This window comes from Amblyraja radiata, chromosome 23 (assembly GCF_010909765.2).
Source record: "Amblyraja radiata isolate CabotCenter1 chromosome 23, sAmbRad1.1.pri, whole genome shotgun sequence".
In the NCBI taxonomy this organism is placed as follows: domain Eukaryota; kingdom Metazoa; phylum Chordata; class Chondrichthyes; order Rajiformes; family Rajidae; genus Amblyraja; species Amblyraja radiata.
The window spans coordinates 28321227-28343991 of NC_045978.1; the positions used below are offsets into that span (position 1 = coordinate 28321227).

Here is a 22765-nt window from a genome sequence, read left to right on the forward strand (position 1 = left end):
CCCTTGCAGCCATGTCTCCGTAATGGCCACGATATCATAACTATATATACTTAATTGCACCGTTAATTCATTTATCTTATTTCGAATACTCCGTGCATTTAGATAAAGCACTTTCAGATGATTTTTACTACCCTTCCTTTCCGTTTTTGCCCCTTTTACATCTAGAGCTTTATCTTCACACATTCTGGATCCTCCTGTCACATTTTGATTTTCCGTTTCCCCACTGATACCCTGCTCTATTTCCTCTACCCCTGCCGTTATTACCCCCCTTGATACCTCCCCCCCGCTACTTAGTTTAAAGACCTCTCTACTGCCCTAGTTATATGATTTGCCAGGACCCCAGTCCCAGCACCGTTCAGGTGAAGTCCGTCCTTACAGAACAGATCCCCCCTGTCCCAGTACTGGTGCCAGTGGCCCAAGAAACCAAACCCATTTTTCCCACACCAGTCTTTGAGCCACGCATTCAGCTTTTTAATTTTACGTACCCTCGCCGATTTGGCCCGTGGCTCAGGTAGCAATCCGGAGATCAGTACCCTCGAGGTTCTGCTTTTTAATTTATTCCCTAACTGCTCAAACTCCTTCAGCAGATCCTCCTTCCTCGTCCTTCCTATGTCATTGGTCCCCACATGGACCACGACCACTGGATCCTCCCCCTCCCTCTGCAAATTTCTCTCCAGCATCGCAGAGATATCCTTAACCCTAGCACCGGGTAGGCAACACAGCCTTCGGGACATGTTCTGCTGGCCGCAGAGAACCTTATCTACCCCCCGAATAATACTATCCCCTATCACAACGGCATTTCTTCTAACTCCCCCCTCTTGAATGGCCCCCTGATCCACGGTGCTGCAGCCAGGTTGCTCATCCCTCCCACAGCCCCTGATCCCGTCCTCACATTGAGTAAGAGCCTCGGTCATGCTCGTCAGGGACAAGGGCTGTGGCTCCTGCCGCATCTCCTCCTGGTTCCCCCTACCTGCCTCGCTTATGGCCACACCTTCCTTTCCTTGCTCACTAACTACTGAATTAGTTAAACTGGTCGGTGTGACCATCCCCTGGCACAAAACATCCAGGTAATACTCCCCCTCCCTGATGTACCGCAGCGTATGAAGTTGGGTCTCCAGCTCATCAATGCGGAGCTCGAGTTCCGCTAGCCTCAAACACTTACTGCAGCTGTAGGGATCATCTACATCAATGGTGTCGACAAATTCCCACATCTCACAGTATTGGCACATCTCCTGGCCGCCCATCTTATATAAGTAATTAACTGGTCCTATTTAAGAATCCCCTACCCGGATTACTGTATTGATACACCCCTTATTTATATAATCCTACCTCCTATAAATGGGAAAGTACTCACCCCAGCCGTAAATTACCTACTGGTTTGGCTGTCTAGTGGTAATTCCGTCCGCTCTTCCTGTCTGGTCCACTGCTCCCTTGCAGTGCGTGGCAAACCTCTTAGCCTCTGTTAGCCTCTCGAGCCGCGGCTCCGTCCGTCCTATTTTTGTCAAGATATCCCCAGCTGATCAGATCTTCAAGATCAGTTGATTCACAGCTTAGAATCCCAGGTGTGGCCTCTCCCACGTGATCTTCAGTAGTCAGTTTCCTATGGTTCATTAACATGCCCTAAGGATATTTGTACATGTTTGGTACAGTACTCCGGACTAGGTCAGGGGAAACAACAAATAATTGATTTTTATGATAGTGCATTTTACCTGGGACAGAAGGGTCAACTTAACTGAGACTCCACCAATTACGATGGAAAAAGCTGAATCTTCCTTAGGTTTCTGAAGATGTTTTCTCTTAATAGAACATGGTCATTTTGTTGCCATGAGTGAATGAAGCTTGCTTGGTTTAATGTTTAGAGTTTATTTTTCAGATCTTGGTTCGGGAGAACGTACGGGTCTGAAAAGAAAGCAGCTTAGCCCGCAGCCATCTTCAAATGGGCATTCTCCACAAGATGAATCATTGAGTCCAATAAAAAAGAAGAAAAAACCTGGTTTAGCCAATTCGAGTAAAGAGCAGGTATAGTAACATCCGAGTGTGTCCAATTCATGCTCTGATACTTTGTAATTTTATCAAGCTGCATCACCCCATATTATTTCATGGTTATAATTTGAAATTGATTACAAAAACCAAGAAAATATAAAGAAGAATGAAAGACCATCTATGAACAACAATCCAAATTTGAAATTGAAAACATAAAAAGCTGGTAAAATAAACAGTGCAGGTCAAGCAGCATCTGTGGAAAGAGAAACTGATAATGCTTTGGGTTTTTTTGTGGTCTTCAATTCTGATCTGCAACCTAACCATGGAATCAACTGCAAAATGGTTAATAGTAGAGCATAAACAATCTCATAAACTTCCAGGAGACCATTTATAATCCATAACTTCACTTGACCACAATTAAGAATCTAGATTCAGTTTAGAAATACAGCAAGGAAATAGGCCTTTCAGCTCATCCTGTCCTTACCAACAACTTGCAGGATGCTAAAGGGTGATCGTATCAAGGTTTAAACATCATGAGGCAACTGGATAGGGTGAGTGCACAGTTTAGTTTAGAGAAACAATGTACTCAGGCCCTTCTGCTCACCAAGTCCACCCTGACCATCAATCACCCATTCATTCCAGTTATCCCACGTTCTCATCCATTACCTGCATGTTAGGGTAATTGTACAGAGGTCAATTAAACTACAAACCCACACGTCTTTGAGATGTGGGAGGAAACACGAGCACTCGGAGAAAATCCATGAGATCACAGGGAAAATGTGCAAACTAAACACAAACGGCATCCAAGGCCATGTTAGAACCCTGGTTTCTGACGCTGCCAACTGCACCCCCATTCCACCCCTGTGGAGATGAGTGTGTTTTGTCAGCTTGGCTTTAGAACTGCAAATGCCCTTCTTACAGGAACCTGTCAAGTTTCCTTCTGAAGGAGTTACTGTTACTTTAACCAATTAATATTTTGGAAATTTGTTCCTAACTCGGGTATGCTGTGCCTTTTTTTGTGGGGGAAAAAAATCAGCTGCATATTCAAAGGATATATTTTAAATTTAGTTTAGTTTAGAGATGCAGCGCGGAAACAGGCCCTTCGGCCCACCGAGTCTGTGCTGATCAACGATCCCCGCACACTAATACTATCCTACACACATTCCCAGCCAATTAGCCTACAAACCTGTATGTCTTTGGAGTGTGGGAGAAAACCGGAGCTCCCGAAGAAAACCCATGCAGGTCACGGATAAAACGTGCAAACTCCGTACAGGCAGCAACTCTACCCCTGTGCCACCTTGCCGCCCTGCTCTATATAATGCTGGTCTATATTTCTGATATAATAAAAGCTGCCCAGCTCAAGAATTATTAGTAAGTGTGGCAGTTATTGCCCAAAAGTGCAATATCTTCATTGACATTGAATGGTAAGCTGAATTTGGCTTAAAAAGATGGAGATGCCATAGTTATTTGAGCAAAGTAAGAGAACAATCAATGATTGCAGAGAATTGTCAATGTCATATTCCTGCATTAATGAGTAACATTTTTTTCTGGTCCAAAAATGCTCAACCTCTTTTTTTCATAATTTTCTTTTCTGTATGTTGACATGGTTACTTCTTGTTTAGTTTATTGAAACAAAAATAGGAAATTAGCTACTGCTAGTTTTGCAGTGCACATCAAATTGACTGCAAATGTTATTTTAATTTGATTTTATTAGATTTTACCAGTGCTAAGATCCTTTTGTAGCTAAGACCTTTGACATGTACTATATTTGAACCTCTGCAGCAGCAAATTGAAAAATGAGTAGATTGATATCAATATCAAGGATTTGGAACTTTTACGAATTGACATCTAAATCTGACAAATCTAAATTTTGTTTTAATCTCATCATTTACGGATTTAGTTTGGTGTAATGCAGCTTCTAAATTATTTAAACATCTTTTAGATTTTGCAATGTTTTATTTGTGACTTGTTTGATGACAAAGTTAGAGAGGTATGTTTACCATCCTTGGAATTATTTTATCTATCTGTTCAGCTTATAAAGATGGTAGGTAGCTTTCTCAGTATTTTCAAAACTGTACCTGTTTATCATACCCGTTTGTGTTTCTTAGACACAACACTATGCATGTGACATGTTGGAAGGTGGTCTAGTAAATTAGTTTCTTTCTAAATTGAGTCTAAAATTCAATTGATATCATCATGGTTTTTTGGTGCAGGTTAACAAAAAAGTAACATTATAATTTGAATGTATCATAATCTGATGTCCAAGCTTATTTATTGTAAGTAACATATAAGACCCCTGTTATGAAGCAGTCATACACAAGTGTCAGTTTTAAATCGAGTGCAAAGCTTCTCTAAATGTACTTAGTTATCAAGCTCTCATTTACTTTTGTTAATCTAGATATCCTATGTTATGTGGGAACATTGCTGGTATTCTTCTAACTAAACTTGGTGACAAAGGACCAATGCTCTGTGCACATTTAGCAAGATTTAGGTGAATGTGTACGCAACGTCTGGCTGTGCATCTCATTTCACAGATACTTTTCTGAAAATGGCAACTGCATTCCAATTGGAGTCTCCATAACATGTCTATTTAACCATTGATTTTAAAACAGGGTAATTCCGTGTACTAAAATCAATCCAAAATCAAGGAGGTAGTAATGCAAGACCAAGTATGGCTTTGTTGTTCCAAATCACTTCCTAATCTTTTTTAAACAAAATCACTGAAGTATAACTCTTGAAGTTTATTTGAGTATACAAGCTTATGACCATCAAGCAGATATTATATGATCTGGGTACATTGCTGTATTGATAATCCAACAATTTATCCTGCCTATATTAAATCTAAATTGTATCTAGCAAGTTTAATTTTATATTTACTATAGGGGCGATTATCAATATTACGAGGGATCAATGCAGTCTCGTAATGTGCAGTATATTTCTCAATCTTTCAAAAAGTGCAGTCCTGTTAATATATCACAGATATAGTGCTTATTCAAAAACAAAATGCAAGCCTTCATATAAGAATAATCTTAGCCAGGATCAATATTTATTGTTTTTGGTTCAATTTGGTCAATAAAAATTTAAAACAATGTATCTTTTTACATTTTAATTCAATTACAATTTCCCATGTACCGGAATGTTACATTCCTGAATAGTATAAAAACGTAATTAATTTCTTCATTTCTTTGTCATATAACATGCTGAAACACGCATCTTCAACTGTAAGCCAATAGCAAGACATTTACCCATGGGGCATGCCTCTCACTCCATGTCACACTTGACAACGTTTGAGAGAAACTTGGTTGGTTTTACTTGCCGAGAAATCAGAAAGAAAATAATTCACTTGCATAATCAAAATGCATTTTATAGCCAATTATAGATTGTGGTTGGAAAATGTGGCATTCAGAACAGACATAAGGTATCAATGAGACTACTGGAAATGTACAACATTTAGTTGACAGTTAAATGTTGACCAGGGTTCTAGTGGAGCTCCTTTGTTGTATTGTAGAATCTTGCTTGAATCTGGAGGAAGGCATATCCTTAGTTTAAACTCACATCTGCAAGTATGCAGCGCTGGCATTAAAGTACTTCTTCAGCACTGAAGTGTCATCCAAGAGCCTTTATTGAAGTAGAGTGGACTAAAGTCTTAAACCGTATGATTATGTGAGTGTCAGCTTGGAGGTAAGGCTAATAAATCGATTGATGCCATGGCTCAGATCATTATTTTCCAATGTCAATCCCTTCTCTTTATTGGAAACCAGAGATAAAACATGCTAGTGTAGTGGTCACTATTTCTGAATATACAGTTTTAAAAATGTAACCACAACTTTTCAAATATCTTGTACGCCGACATTTGGCTCTTTTTATGACAAGAAATCGATTCTGTGGTTATGGGTTGGTAAAATTGAACAGTCAGCCCATGTGGCATTTTATAATCACATTTTTATGCAACTATTTTATTGACATTGATAATGATTTAATGCCGAAGAAACCTATTTCTTCTAAATGCACATGCTCATGGAACGCCTTTCTACTTTTATCCTCTGAAGTAGTTTTGTGGATAAATTGCTATTAAAAATGGTACTGAGAAATTATTCCCATTCCAAAATTGAAATATATTACCAGTGTTTTTTGTTGCACTGATTTGTTTTTCTTTATAAATTTGTATTTGAGAATTGATGAACAGATTTGGTTCCCAGAGAGAGAAAGAATTAATAAGTGCACATGAAAAGGCAAAAACATTACAATAGCAATCTATAGAAATGACAAAAACTACTAAAACGCTAATATTTGGTCGGTGTGACTTTATCTCGTAGAATTTTTGACATTTGGTGTCATTATTTTTATATTAATTCTGAAACAAATAATACGTTGGAAGCTTGGTATTCATTGGTCAGTTAGACTATCTGCTGACTTCAGTAAACATCTCCATTTTCTACAAGACACAAGTTGAGAATGCACACCATTTATGTAGAAGAAAGCTCAACAACATTGAAGAAACTCGGAACTCAGATCTAAAACAATGTGGTCCACTCTTTTGCAACTTTTAACCTTCACATCTTCCATCGCTGATGTATTGTTTCCACCTGCATCTGCGTGGATGTTATCACTGTTGCTGTTTTCATTATTACCTGGACAGCACAATGAATGTTTATTTCAACACATGGACTATAGTCATTCAAGAGGATGGTCTGCCACCACCTACCTGGACAGCTTAGGCTGGGAAATGGAAGCTGACCTTGCATGTGACACTTCCATTCATGAACAGTCATTTATCAATACAAAGTCTGCATCTTAGGCTTAAGTGAAAACAGATGATACCTTGTTACTGCCATAGTCTTGGCTACTGTATGACATAATTTGTGGTGTTTACACATTGACTTCATTGATAACTGTTGATCTGGCAAAAAATGTGATTGTTGAAATTTTGTTCGAGATGCTCAAAAAATATTTGAGATGGCAACCAATTGGATCAGATCAATAGGATCCAGAATGATCTTAAGCTGCACCACATTTTATCTTAAACTTAACATAAACAGTAAATATGTAGGTCTAGGTTTATTGTCACATGCACCAAGGCATAGTGTAAAGCTTTATTTTGCATGGTATCCAGTCAGATTAGATGATACTCTACATAAATATAATCAAACTCAAGTACAATATGTAGAGCATGGGGGATGATACAGAGTGCAGAATATAGTTCTCACCATTGCAGTGCACCAGTTCCACAGACAAAGTCCAATATCCCAATGAGGTCGAAGTGAATTGGACAGTGACCAAGCTCTGTGTGGAGTATACAGTTATAATGAAAGTATCATTAATTGTTGCATAATTCCAGAAATATGTACAATATTAAAGTTCATTCTTTTCAGTAAAAGTAGTTTGACTTTTAAGCATATTTAAGTATACCTTGATGATAAATTTGGCCAATAGAAAATCTGTGAAAAACTTGGATGAGGAAAGATTGTATTTAAATCTTTGGATTTATAGAATTGGAAACTGCTGCTACTTTCTTATGGTACTAGTGGAGCATGCATAAGATGGACCGGTAAAAAACCAAGCCATTTCAGTTCTTACTGATCAAAGTTGCTAATGGGTAAAATTGTTGTGCATGTTTTAGACCGCTGCTTTATATTGTTCCAATAAGCTCTCAGTTGATACATTTGCATGGCATGTTTGGTGACTATACTGTTTTGATACTTTTGGCTAGTTTTGTTTCATTTAGGAAATTTGATGGCTGAATTTTTTTCTATTTAGTTTAATATGTGCAGTTGGTTCTGTTAATAATATGCTTGCATAATGTAAATTGATGAATTATAATACGAATGATGAATTGGGGAACACTACTTGTATAAAGAGATCAGAATTGGTTAGTACACGATTTTGATCAGGAACTAGAGAACCAATTGAAAGTTACTTTGGAAACTAACAAGCAGAGAAATAAGCTCTTTTGGGAACAAAGGTCTGGAGGGGAAAACACTTTCCATACTTCCTGTCTGTATGTTCATTGCCTTGTAAGAACATGGCTGCTATTTAATCTGCGGGTGGCCATTGAAATTGACAAGCAATAACTTCTACTGATACTCATGCAAATGAATTTTATTTATCAATGTAAAATGCAGCCTTTAGTATTTTCAGCTTGCAGTAACAAAAATAAATGCAGCTATTAAAAATATCTTTTAATTTTGAAAATCCTGTGGGAAGGGGAATAACTTTATTATTGTGTCTGAAACTCTAGCTCCATTTTCCACACATGTTTTTATAACACAATTTTCTGTAATGCGAGGTTTCTTTGTGACACAACCTTCATGTTATAACAGAGCTAGCTACCTGTACACTGTAACCATGTGATCTGAGCAATTTTGCATTATATTTTGCCTCACTGAGATGGATTACTTTGAGCGTCAACCAAAACCCGTGTGGTTTTCTTAATAACCCTCTTGATTCAACAGCAGCATGTTCTATCTTGCCATTTAAACCTGCACCTAATGGTGAACAAGTGACAAAAGTGCACTCGTATTGTTTAGCAAATCAAACTAACCACGTAATGATATGTGGTGCGATGCATCATCCGTTGGTGACTGTAGAATCTTAATATTTTCATCTTCAATAAGAGGATGGACATAAATTCTTTCATTTCATCTATGCATCATCGGGGGAAGTATATTTTTGTCTCTGATTTTAAAATTGGACACTTGTTCCCTGGAACCTCTTGGCTGGATTACATTTTAGTTAGACTGTTTAAAATTCTCTATTTTTCTTAATCTTTTTTCCCCTCATAGTATTCAGATTTTTCAATTTTAGTATGAAGCTTTTATTCATCAGTATTTTAAAAGAAAATGGTATGAAGCATTAAGTTGATAATTCTCATTCTACCTAGACATTTCCATAGGTGACACCATCTTACTGCATCCATTTTTCTGTGTTGTCTCAAAGAGAAATGGTTAATCCAGGCAATTTCAATGTAAAATTATAAGCAGTTAGACACAAATTACTGGAGCAACTCAGTGGGTGAGGCAGTATCTCTGGAGAAAATGAATAGGTGATGTTTTGTGTCGAGACCCTTCTTCAGACTGAGTCAGTGGAGTCAGGGTATAAGTCTTCATTGCTGGAAATATCTAAATGACATTTTGTTGGCATAGAAGACATTTTGAACACAATTTAAGTTTTGGAGGGTCTGTCTATCCCAATTTTCAAATATTTTGTCCCTTTCTTTCAGCTTTGCTTGAATTTTGTTTCTCTAGTGTGGTGTCTATTAGGTTTCTAGTATTATCTCTCTGCCATGGTCCAACTTTTATGTTTAGACATTTTTTTTAGATCCTTTTTAAAGTGTTCTCAGGAATTGAGACTGAAATATATTACACTTTATAAATTCCAAAAGGGGCTTAACAAGTAATTTAACAGGCTCCCCTTTCCTCCTAACATGTGTGCTAAAATTTGTTGGACTGACTAGTCACTAATAGTTTATCATTAGCTGGTTTAGATTGAGCATCATTAATTATTCTGCATGGTCTTTTTTCAGTTAGTTTAGTCTGAGCATCATTAATATTTCTGCATAAGTAAAGAGCTTCAGAAAGCTTTGGATTATTGCACAGTCATCTCCTATCTTATAACTGTATGTAATTTGAAGGAACCGAGTGCTTTCTAATTTGGCCAGCCTGTTACATTTGTAAGTTTTAGGGAATTGTCCATCAACTTGTTCTTGGGATTAACTCTGTATTTTGATTTGCAACAAACAGAGTGCTATTTAATATAAGATGCTTATTTATCAGCAATTGATCGTATGTGTTGAGAAATGGAGTGGACCTTGATCTTGGTGCCTTCCTGTCTCCTAACTTAATTTAGTGTTGTTGATCAAATGCAGTAGATAATTAAAATCCTCAGGTTTGATGTTACATTAAATTATTACTGTCTTTCGTAGAAGGTTGACAGAAAGACTAAGCTGGCTCAAGTTTGACTAATTAATGAACATGTTGAGCTTTAGCAGATCCAGCAACATCAAGTGTCACAATGTGATCTTTATCTGGATCATGTAGTCTCTTCATCTGTCTTGAGTTGCTTTTGCTCGCCATTTAGCACCGTTATACAAATTTACTGCATACATTGATTGCATTTTTTAATCTAACATGGACAGGCTACTTTCTTTTCAGCATGATGTGTGTTCACAGTATATTAGAGCCCATTTGAGATGTTCTCCAACATTTCTTGGACATTGCCTTTCTTTCCTTGAGTGTTGCTCTCACTTAGGTCAACTATCATTTTTTGTTGTTCTTTTACCTTGCCACAAATTCATCCCATTTCTCTTCCAGTGACTCTTGTGTGTGTCCCTGATTACCTGCCTCTGATTAGATGGTTGTCTGTACAAAAACATATATCTTCTAAATATGTAGTGGAGTCAAACTACATTCAAGACTTGTTCCATCAAGGCTGTATTTCTAACAATAAAGTAGGGGGGTTAATTAGTTGCTCCAACACATGGTTTTAGCTTGCAATTAGTAACAGCAATGATCTTTATACTTTATTTTCAAATTAACAATTTTGGATATGTGCTCTGTGGACTCCACAAGAGGTTTCAGTCTTGGTTCTGTGCTTCTGTCTCGGGAGTAGGATTGAAGTTGGAATTTCTAACAATTCTGAATGCTGGCATTTAAGGATTCAAATTGGAGAGAGCCCTATTAGAAAATGAAAGAACTCTAATGTAAAGTTAACTTTCACGCACAGCACCAGCCCAACTAAAAATATCAGAAAGTAGAACGTCAGTCGGAAGATAGTGGTCGTAGAGTACGAGGGTGCCCCTCTGCCATTATAGATGCTCTCACTAGGGTCTCCTCAATATCCCACAGCTCCGCTCTTGCTCACCCTCCCCCCATTCATAACAAGGACAGAGTCCCCTTGTCCTCACCTCCCCCCCTTCCATCAGCCGTCGCATACAGCATATAATCCTCCCACATTTTCGCCACTTCCAACGGGATCCCACTACTGGCCGCATTTTCCCATCTCCACCCTTTCTACTTTTCCGCAGAGACCGTTCCCTCCGCAACTCCGTGGCCAACTCATCCCTTCCCACCTAAACCAACCCCTCCCCAGGTACTTTCCCCTGCAACCGCAGAAGATGCAACACCTGTCCCTTTACCTCCCCCCTCAATTCCATCCAAGGACACTAACAGTCTTTTCAGGTGAGGCAGAGATTCACTTGCACCTCCTCCAACCTCATCTGCTGTATCCACTGTTCCAGGTGTCAACTCCAATACATTGGCGAGACCAAGCGCAGGCTCAGTGATCATTTCACTGAACACCTTCGCTCAGTCTGCCTGAACCCACCTGATCTCCTGGTTGCTCAACACTTTAACTCCCCCTCCCATTCCCACACTGACCTATTTGTCCTAGGCCTCCTCCATTGTCAGAGTGAGGCCCAGCACAAATTGGAGGAACAGCACCTCATATTTTGGTTGGGTAGCTTACACCCCAGCGGTATGAACATTGACTTCTCTAACTTCAAGTAGCCCTTGCTTTCCCTCTCTCTCCACCCCCTCCCCCCCCCCCTTCCCAGTTCCCCCCCCAGTCTTACTGTCTCTGACTACATTTTATCTCTGTACCACCCACTCCCCTGACATCAGTCTGAAGAAGGATCTCGACCCGAAACGTCACCCATTCCTTCTCTGCAGAGGCGCTGCCTGTCCCGCTGAGTTACTCCAGCATTTTGTGTCTACAGTTAGAAGATAGTGACTGAAGCAGCAATAGGAGATACATTCTGGGGAAAATAAAGACAAGAAGATTTTACAATGAGCATGTTGACCAAAAAGAGGAGATACTCGAAGACTGCACCATATTGGAAGAAATCAGGAAAACAGGAAAATTGCAAAACAAAAGGATTAAAAGTGGATTATCTTGTGGCATAAGAAAAAAACCCCATTATACATAGTGGTGGTTCAGATTTGAAATGGGTAGTGGGTAGTGGAAATGGATTCAGTAATGCTTCTTAAGAGGAATTGATAATAATTGAAGTGAAATATTTGCAAGCGAGGCAGAGCTTTGAGGCCACATGGATGTGTCTAAGTGAGAACGTGCAATCTTGATGGGCTGGTTGACCTCTTCTTGTGCTGCATTTTCCCATGATTTGTAAATAAAAACCCAAATGCTGGTATAACGTGGAGAAATGTGAAACTTTGGTGGCAAAAACAGGAAGGCAGATTTTGATCTGAATGGTGTCAGATTAGGAAATGGGGACGTGCAACGAGACCTGGGTGTGTTCGTACATCAGTCACTGAAAGTACATGCAGGTACAGCAGGCACTGAAGAAAGCTAATGGCATGTTGGCCTTCATTTCGAGAGGATTTGAGTTTAGGAGCAAGGAGATCCTATTGGAAATGTACAGGGCCCTGGTGAGACCGCACCTGGAGTATTGTGTGCAATTTTGATCTCCTAATTTGAGGAAGGACATTATTGCTATTGAGGGAGTGCAGCATAGGTTCACCAGGTTAATTCCTGGGATGGCGGGACTGACATATAATGAAAGAATGGGTCGATTGGGCTTGTATTCACTGGAATTTAGAAGGATGAGAGGAGATCTCATAGAAACATATAAAATTTGTAAAGGATTGGACAGGCTGGATGCAGGAAAATGTTTCCGATGTTGGGGAGTCTAGAACCAGGGGTCACAGTTTCTGAGCTGAGGAAAAACTTCTTTGCCCAGAGAGTTGTGAATCTGTGGAATTCTCTGCCACAGAAGGCAGTGGAGGCCAATTCACTGGATGTATTCAAGAGAGAGTTAGATTTAGCTCTTGGGCTATAGGAATCAAGGGGTATTGGGAACAAACAGGAACGGGGTACTGATTTTAGATGAACAGCCATGATCTTATTGAATGGCTCGAAGGGCCGAATGGCCTACTCCTGCACCTATTTTCCTATGTTTCTATGCTACATATATCTTTGCCTAATCTATGTTTTTTTAATGATTTGTGGTAGCATTATTCAAAAAAAAAAAAATTATCCTTGAAGGTTTTTCCAATTAATTGCTTAGTAACTTTTCATACTTGGTGAATGATGTATTTTTAGTAATAAATTCATGAAATTGCATAGTGGTTATATTTCCAGAATATATTTTATTACTGCATTCCAGAATGTTTTACTTGGCAATAAGCTGAATACAGCTAAAAACAGTGTGGGGTTTGTATGTTTGGCATTTATAGTGCAGATGAAAGTGTAGGGAACATTTTACTTGTAATTCACCATTGCATATCCCTGCGGGTTCTTATTCAAAAGGTGAGGAAGATGGAGGATGAGCATACTAATTCAGATGAGTTGGCATCAAAATGATAAAAGCCAGTGATTTACCTTTTTGACATCTATTTTGAGCTCTGTCCGATCTCAAATCTATGAAAATAGAACTTCCAGGAAAGAGTGGGGAATTTCCTGGGTTTGTTAATGAATACAAAATTATATCAATGTGACATTAATGATTAAAAGAGCAGCTAAATGCCTTGAGTCCCAAGTAAATAGCATGCATTTTCCCCGTATGTTACAGATCATGTTTTTTTTTATTTTATATAGACCTTTATCCATCCAGAGAATTTGTAACATATTATAGAAAGAAGAAAGATTTTAGTTTTCATGACCTCCAGACTCGCCAGTATATTTTAGCCAATGAAGTAGATGCTAAGCAGTCGATTTGTGCATGTGCAAATTTGAAATAAGTGCTGATATTATTTGATTTGGATGCTGGCTGATCAACAAATGTTGTGTTAACGGGTGGTGGGTACGTGCTCATATAGGCTATAGCTATTACTCAACTTTCTCAGATTCCTCAACTTTCTAAGAAACCCACGCCACCCTGGCTACACTTTCATTTCACTCCTGCCATTGGGAAGAAGGCATAGGAGCCTGAAAACTGTATGATCCAGGTTCAGGAGCAGCTTCTTCCTTACAACCATCAGGCTATTAAACAATATAATTTCCAAATAAGCTCCGAACTACATAGATTTGGGGAGATTGTTTTTGTCATTCCACTATTATTATATGGATATATATATATCTACCTGTTGTGCTGCTGCAGGTAAGAATTTCATTGTTCTGTTTTGAGACATATGACAATAAAACACTTTAGACTCTTGATCTTCTTCAGACTGAAGAATTGTCCCAAACTGAAACATGACGTATTCATGTTCTCAAGAATTGCTGCCTTACCCACTGAGTAACTCCAGCACTTTGTGTATTTTTTTCCCCACAATGGAATGAGCGGCATGGGGAGGTAGTTGAGGCAGGGACAATCACAACGTTTAAGAAACTAGTTAGACAGGTACATGGATGGGACAGGTTTGAAGGGGTTTGGGCCAAACACAGGCAGGTGGAACTAGTGTCGCTGGGACATGTTGGCTGGTGTGGGCAAGTTGGGCTGAAGTGGCTGAACCTGGTTGCTAAATTTATTCATTCTATTTACTGCAACCTTTAAGATTTAAAAAAACGAATTAACTGTGACTGGTGTCCAAATGCAATCATAAAAATAAAAGTGAAGGCATAAAGACAATGGAAGAGACAAATACACTGTGAGCGAAGGTGAGGTTTAAGGTGACTAAACATACAAACATGACAGAATTAAATGGAGGCCAAAGGAACAGCAGATGCTGATTTACCAAAAAATATATCAAAGTTCTAGAGATACTCAGTGGGTCAGGCAGCATCTCTGGAGAACATGGATCGGTGGAGTTTCAGGTCAGATCCTTTTCCATCCCCCAATTTGAAACGTCATCTATCCATGTCCTCCAGAGATGCTGCCTGACCTGCTGAGTTACTCCAGTACTTTGTTTTTTTCTTTTTGACAGAATTAAACATCAGATTCATTCATAAACAGGTTTCAGCCACTGGCATCTTATTGGATGATCTATTTTGAAATACATTTTCAGATTACAACTAATTACAAATTTGCGATGACTGACAAAAGTCATTAAAAAATACAAATTGGTTGGTTTAGGGATTGTTTAAAATACATAGATGTGAATAAAGTTATAGAACAGTTCAGAGTTCCAAAGGGAAGTTATCCTTTTTAGTAGCAACATGTTAAGTTTTGTGCTGGAAAGTTTTACAGTTCTTAATTTACCCAAGCCAGCCACAACACAGACTCTGTAATTAAAATCTGGGTCCTTCGTTTTCAGTGATCTGGAGCAAAGCATCAGGGAGTTGGAAGTATTGAAGTGGAGTATTAAAGCAGCTGAATGGAGACACAAGAAACTGCAGATGCTGGAATCTTGAGCAAAACACAAAATGCTGGTGTTACTCAGCAGGTCAGGCAGCATATGTGGAAGGAATGTATAATCAACATCTTCAGACCAAATAGGCATCTTTTTGGGTTAGGACCCTTCTTCCGATTCCAATTTGAAGAATCGTTCCAACTCAACACGTCACCTATCCATTCCCTCTTAAGATGCTGCCTGAACAACTCCAGCACTTTGTGTTGTGATTAAAGCAGCTCAAGTCAGCACTGGCCAAGTATATTCATGGATTTTAGTTCTTTGAGATGTAGGTACATCATTCTTTGATGAATCAGACACCTATCACTTTTGTTAAGGCACATAAAGAATGCTTCAGTATTCAGTTCCAATTTCTTTACCCATTGGGAAAGAGCCTAAAACAACATGTCATACTTTGTCAAAAAGTACCCTTTCTTCATTTTATTCTTTCTTCCACAATGTAGCCAGGTGTACCACCAACACATCTCCTGCCTCCTCCTGAATCTCAACACAATCCGAATGATAACCAGCAACAGTTTGGTTTTCCCTGTTCCTCGACCTACCCTGCCAACAAGCTCAATACACTTGCCTCCACCTTATAGCTTAATTTCAGGCCATCAAGTGGACCAAACCATCCGCAATCTCATTGTCCTACTTGACCCAAAATGGAACTTCCAATCTCATCACAAAACCTACCTTTAGTTCAGTAAAGTGATCAAAGGGGCTACTTTCAAGGTCATAAAGAAACACTTGCCAAAACTCACTTGGGGCTCCATCATGATCATTCAACCCTAGCCTTGCTCCAAATACGGAGATTTCCAGAACTGATCCAATAGTGGCTGCTTTGACATAGGGAACAGGACCCCCCCCCCCCCCCCCCCAAAAAAATGATAGTTCATAGGCGGAAGATGAGAGGGAGAAGATTTAAAATGGACCCAAGGAACAACAACTTCTCGGAGAGCCATGGAATAAACTGCCATAGAAAGTGGTTGAGGCAGGTTGAGTGGTTGAGGTACAATAATAACTTTTTTAATGCATTTGGGCAGATTCATGGACAGGAAAGGTTTAGAGGGATATAGGTCAATTGAGAGAAAATAGTACTTGCTTAGATGGGCATCTTGGTCAGCATTGACATTGGGCTGATGAGCTTGGTTTTGTGCTGTGATACTCTATGTCCCTATAAAGACAGCATTTACCCAAACATGGCATCAAAAGTGTTTAGGTAAATCCAAAGTCAACTTGAAGCAAGGGTAATAAAACGCTCCACTATTTAATTCCTGTCAAGTACAAAAGCAAATGGCAGTGTTTATCATAGATTAATTGGTACAATGCTTGAATATTCTGTAGTTGCTCCTTGAGGCGGTGTCCCAAGTTAGCCATCTTTAATTGTTTCAACAATGATATTTGTGTCAAGGGGTTGGAAGCAAAGGTAGTTGCTCGTGAATCAGAAGGAGTGCATTCTACAACATTAATGTGTGGTTCAGTCATGATGAAGACTATTATATTGGCACATTGGTAGGCAGTCAGAACCTTTTTCCCAGGATGGAAAAATCAAATGCTAGAGGGCAGAGCTATAAGGTAATGGGGCAAAGTTTAAAAGGAGATGTGCGGGGCAAATTTTTATTTTACACAGAGGGTGGCGAGTGCCTGGAAGGCTTCACCAGGGTTGGTACTTGAGGCAGATACGATAGTGGCATTTAAGAAGGTTTTGGATAGGCACAGGTATATGGAGGGATATGGATTATGTGCAGGCAGATAAGAGATGGTCTTGACATCATGTTCAGCGCAGACATTGCGGGTTGTAGGGCCTGTTCTTGTTCTGTACTGTTCTGTGTTCTAAGAAAAGAGGACTCAAAATTCTTTGAGACACTGGAATCAGTCGTGGGATAAGAGGAACCTGTACAATATACCATAGCTGGGAGATTCATACCAAACTTTCAAGACTTGGGCATCTGTATAGAGCAGCAGAAATATGCTGCACAAGAGAACTGGAGTGGTAGATGGCACTCATGCAGAAAATAGTACAGTTTTAAATGGGAGCAGACTATATGAGAATACAGAAGGAAATAAAACTGACATAGATTATATAATTCTAAGCATCATGACTAAATTCAATGAGCTGCAGAAACAGCTGTGCAGGAACATGTATAGCCATAAATGAAACTTTACCTCCCACAAAAAAATGGTCAGGAATAGGCACTTAATATTGGCAGATAAAAGATGTTTAGAAAAGACGGGGAAGAAAAAATGTGGGTGGGATGGAGGTACTGGTTAGAAAAAGACATTGTAATGCTGGAGGGAAGGCATGTTCTTGAGAAGTCAAATGTATTATTCACTAAGTTAGAGTTGGATAACAAGAAGGGAGCCATCAAGTTACTGAGGGTTTGCTCCAGGTTTCCCAATAATAAGTGGCAGCATAAGGAGCAAATCTGCAGAGAAATTACAGAAATGTGCAAGAACTATAGTTGTGATTTTGGGGGCTATCAAATGAAACCTTTGATTGGCTAGAATAATGTTAAAGGACAAACATAGCAAAGACTTCCTCAATTGTAATCAACAGAAAGACCTTGGCCAATGAGGCACAGAGCAACATTGAATTGACTTCTGGGAAGCAAGGTGATCCAACTGCACCAAAGATCAGGGAGGGGGTACTTGGGAAGCAGTGATCATCAAGTTAAAAAGGTTTACATTAATAGCACCGAATGGCATGGAACAATCAAAAGCAGAGATTCTCAACTGGAGGAGGGCTTACTTCAATGGAATGACAAACACCGAGGTAATGGAAAATTAAGTATTGGAGATAAAACTGCAAAAGAACATCAAGTAACATTTTTAAAAGGGGAGATGTTTTAGGTACAGACAGGGTAACATTTCCACCAGTTGGAAAATTAAGGGAAACATAACCAGTACAAAATGACAAAGGATGCCCAGAGGCATACAGAAAAAGGGGAGGTTTGATGCGAATCAGCTGAATAACTCGAGTATCAGCTTGAAGGCAGTTAATATAACAAGAGAATATAAACCAGAGGCAAGGGTTATCTGACATTTTAGAATGAATTGTTTATACCGTTGGATTGTTAAACGACCCAGGTGGAATAGGAGGTGTGGTTTCTCTGGTTTGCATTTGGCTTCACGGGCAGTGGAGAAGGACAAGGACGGAAGATCAGTTTGGGAAATGAAAGGAGAATTGAAATTGCATGCAACTGGGAGCTTGTGATGGCCTATGGCGTCAAAGCACAGGTTCTCTGCAAACCAGTTACCAAATCTGCATTTGGTCTCTCCAATCAATACAGTGGTGGCCACATCGGGAGCACAAAGTGTGGTAGACGAGGGTGGAGGAGATACATTCCAATCTTTGCCTCATCAGGAAGGGCTGTTTAGTCCCTGGAAGGTGGCGAGGAATGAGGTATAGGAACAATTTTGCACCTCCTATAGTTACAGTGGAAAATGCCAGGGATCAGGGAAGGGTGGATAATGATGGATAATCTGACCAGGGAGTCGCATGATAGTGATCCCTGCAGATTCGTTAACTTTCTAAGAAACCTCGTGCACATCAAATCTCCTCAATCTTCTAAGGAAGTAGAAACATTGATGGGCTTTCTTTATGATTGCATCAATGTGCTGGGTCCAGATGGGTCGTAACCTGAAACATCACCTATCCATGTTCCCCAAGAGAGCTGCCTGACCTACTGAGTTACTCCAGCAGTTTGTGTTTTATTTTGTATATTTGCACCTGCAGCTCCTTGTTTCTCCGTGTTATATTGTGGCACCATTTGCAGTATTTGTGGTGTGGTTCCAAACTCTCTTTAACATGATCTCACATCACTCAGAGACTGCTGCTGTCCTTTTATCGGTGCTCCATTGAGAGCATCCTAACATACTGTGTATGCGTATGGTACACCAGCTGCACAGCGGCTCAGAGGAAAGCGCTCCAGAGGGCCATTGACAACGCCCAGAGGATTGTCGGCTGCCCTCTCCTTACCTTGGAGGACTTACACAGTTCCCGCTGCATCAAAAAATCCCAGAGTATTATAAAGGACATTTCCCACCCCGGACACTCCCTGTTTGAACTGTTGCCGTCAGGCAGACGGTACAGATCTACAAGGACAAGGACAAACAGACTTAAAAACAGTTTTTACCCCACTGCTATAAAGGCACTAAATGTAGCCGCCAAGGAACGCAGGGGCGATACATACTAAGAGAATGTGAAATCGACAGAAGGATGTAGGGCTGGGTGTTTATGCGTGCTATTTTTATGATATTTATTTTAGTTGTTTATCTTTTTTAAATATTTACCTTGTATGTATCGTTAGCTTTTAGAAATGTTTGAATGGTGCACTGACTGGCTGACATTTTACAATTTCGTTGTACATGGTTCATGTTACAATGACAATAAAGAAACTATTCTATTCTATTCTATTCTATTTATCAATATAGGTCCATGCGGGTTTGTTTATATTCTGCTTCCAATTCCACCACTTTTGCAGTCTGAATAATTGTTTTCATGCAAATTTGAGCATAGACCTAATAACGATGCTCCCCTCACGTGAACCAAAAGCTCAGAAATATCTGCTTTTAAGGTGTGGTTCCAAACTCTCTTTAACATGATCTCAAACTCTGGCCAGTCATCAACATTGTGTAATAAACCATTCTAATGCTGTAAGCTCCACAAAATGTAAGAGCAATAGTAAAGGAGAGTAAACAGATATATATTTAGTGTCTTAACATAAACACAGAAATCTTCAGAAATGACACTTGTTAACATATGGCATTTGCATCCATTTGTTTTGCTGAATAAAACATATCAGGCATGTGAATGCGAAAACGCCCTAGCTATTACCTTTACATGTGATTTCACATCCTAATGGGAGCTTGGCATCGTGTGGGTTTCAGTTTTATATTGTGAATTTGCATGTACCTATTTGACATTTGGGCAACGCTGTTCCCAAATAAATTTGGGCAACGCTGTTCCCATGCTCAAACTGGTCAAGCCTGAACACCATGGTAATAAAATCACTTTTTATTGCCCAATATTTATTTTACATAGTCTCTGTAGAGTGGCCATGCAACAAATGGTTTAATATATTTGGCATAATATCTGGTTTTGTTAAAACTTCGCCAGAGGTACAGAGTTTTTGAAATGAGCATTTGTCTATCATGCATACCTTCAACTTTCCTCTTCTCCTTCAAAGAGCATTAATTGTGAAATTTCCAATTTGATTGTTTTAGGACATAGCCAGCTAATATTACAAGAACATCACTCTGGAACCAGGTCTTTAACTAACTTAAAACCACTCAATGACCTAATTTACCTTTTTTTCCCCACTCTCTGATGGATTTCTTTACAGTTCTGTTCTGTATTCAATATTCTTCATACTTCAGTGATTTTGTTTTAGGGTATATACTATGGATTGTGTCATTGGTATCAGCTGAAATCGGTAAATTAAAGCTTTTTTTATTTTAAAAGTTCCCTTCTTTCATAACAGCAGCCCATATTTCCAGTTGTGGTTTGTATGCTTAGGGAGAATAATTAATTTTTTGTCAGTGATTCCACCTGAGGGGGGAATTTTTGAAAGATAAATATAATTTAAGGAATGTAAGTAGCATAAGAGCCAAATTCAATGAATTCAAGATCACAAAGTTTGGTGCAATATGCTTTGAATTTGTGAAAATCTGCTTTGCAAAGTTAATTAAATATTCTTGTATACTTCACTTTGTGCATCCACCCTAAATTGTCAAGTTAGTTCAGCAATACAGTGTGGCCGTTGCATTGCATTGAATCCTCACCTTTGATTTCTTGATAATTCCCAGAAATTGATGCTATAATTGTTCTTGCCAAATCGAAATGCTCTACATCACTGTGTTATGACTGAAATGCCACAATTACAATCACATTGACAGAACCTATCTGATGCACCTCTGCTGGGTGTAGAAAAATCTCCACCAAGTTGCAGTAGCGCCATTGTATTTTGAAGGTTGGACCATAATCTCATAGCCTATCCATTGCAGAATAGGAATTTGTCTTCCAATTAACCAATTTGTAGTACCCAATTGAATGTAGGAGAAATGAACAACTGCAAAATATTTTGACTTGTGATGGCCAAGGATTACAATGGAGTTTTTAATGTTGAATTAGTTTGTAGCATTTCTCCTACTAATAAATTTAAATGTCATTCACATGGCCACATTTGATAAATTTGACTTCCATCACATCAAGAGATGGATGACAAATAACTTTGGAAACTGGGCAGGCTCTAAGGACTATTTTGAACAGGGAGGAAAGGAAGAGAGATCTATGAATGAAATTCCATGGTGTACTACTGAAATAGCTGCAGGCATAGTCCGTAACAGTAGGATGTAGGAAATCCTGAACATAAAAGGGGGATCAGTTATGCAGAGGCTCCAATTGGATACATATATTTTGATAGGTAAGGCTACTGAAGTGCTGGTCAACATTGATGAACAATTTTAAGTTAAGGCATCGATTAGGGTTTCATATAGGCCCATAAGTTCAGTTTTAGTTTACTTCAGAAATAGTGTGGAAAGAGATCTTTAGCCCACTGAGTCTGCGCCGACCAATGATCACTCGTACATGAGTTCTATGTTATCCCAGTTTTGCATCCTACACACTAGAGGCAATGTACAGAAACCAATGAACCTACAATCCTGCACGTCTTTGGAAAGTGGAGAACCCAGAGAAAACCCATGCGGTCACAGGGAGAATGTATAAACTCTGCGATGACAGCACCCGTAGTTAGGATTGAAGCCAGGTCTCTGGTGCCGTAAGGCAGAAACTCTATCGCTGCGCCACCGTGCTGTCGAATAAATGGAGGAGCAATGGGAATTAAAATACCAGCAATTGAGCTTCTGATGAGCTCAAGTTTATAGCAGATGGATGATGGATCAGGATAACATTAGAGCTGTTGAGACTGATGATAACAAAACCATTATCATTGGTTTCAACAGTGGGTGGAGGCACGGATAAACATGGGCATCTTGAGGTTAGATATAATGACGGGGCCTGGCTTAGCTTGAGAAACTGGTCAGGGTGCATGATAGAATCAGAGGGTTGGTACAGAAGGCGTGTAGGGACAGAGACCAAGGAACATGTTTCATGTTAAGCTGGTATCTCTGTAATTCTGGTTTAATTTACTGTGCATTGAACAAATATTTTCAAAAGGTCAATGGAGGTGCCAGATATTTTTGGTGCTCGGACTGATCAATGGTTTAGCAGTGCTGTTAAATCAAAAATAATAATAAGCCCTTCCAAAACTGAATGCAGTTAATGATTCTTATACATGAGGTAATGGCCCGCCTCCACATGACCAGGGGTTGGAGGGGAAAACATAACTGTTGTCCTTCAAAACTTAGTTTTCTTGGAAAAATACCAGGCAAATAAATTGGTAGCTTTTGTTACCCCAAACGTGAGGAGCTTTAGTAATATTGCACAGAGAGTATATATTGGTATTCACTGTTAATACATTTGCAGTATTTTTCAGTAAATGTAGTTACTTTGTGTGTATTTAGTATTATTAATTGCAGTATTTTGTGAAGTATAT

The 22765-nt window shown here is 39.2% G+C and overlaps 1 protein-coding gene across 11 annotated transcripts in view; it reads left to right on the forward strand.

The window, feature by feature from the left end:
- Positions 1-1836: 1836 nt before the first annotated feature.
- zmynd8 (zinc finger MYND-type containing 8) overlaps positions 1837-22765 on the forward strand; it is a 60572-nt gene continuing 39643 nt past the window's right edge. For 9 of the 11 annotated variants that reach the window (XR_004415467.1, XR_004415468.1, XM_033041887.1 and 6 more), the window contains exon 1: positions 1855-2019. Coding sequence is in view for 2 of the 11 variants with exons in the window: in XM_033041889.1 (XP_032897780.1) it covers positions 1852-2019 (168 nt within the window). In the remaining 9 variants the exon portion in view is untranslated. Of the gene's footprint in view, positions 2020-22765 lie in introns of all 11 variants that reach the window. The other 2 variants (XM_033041889.1, XM_033041895.1) reach the window with 1 other exon arrangement.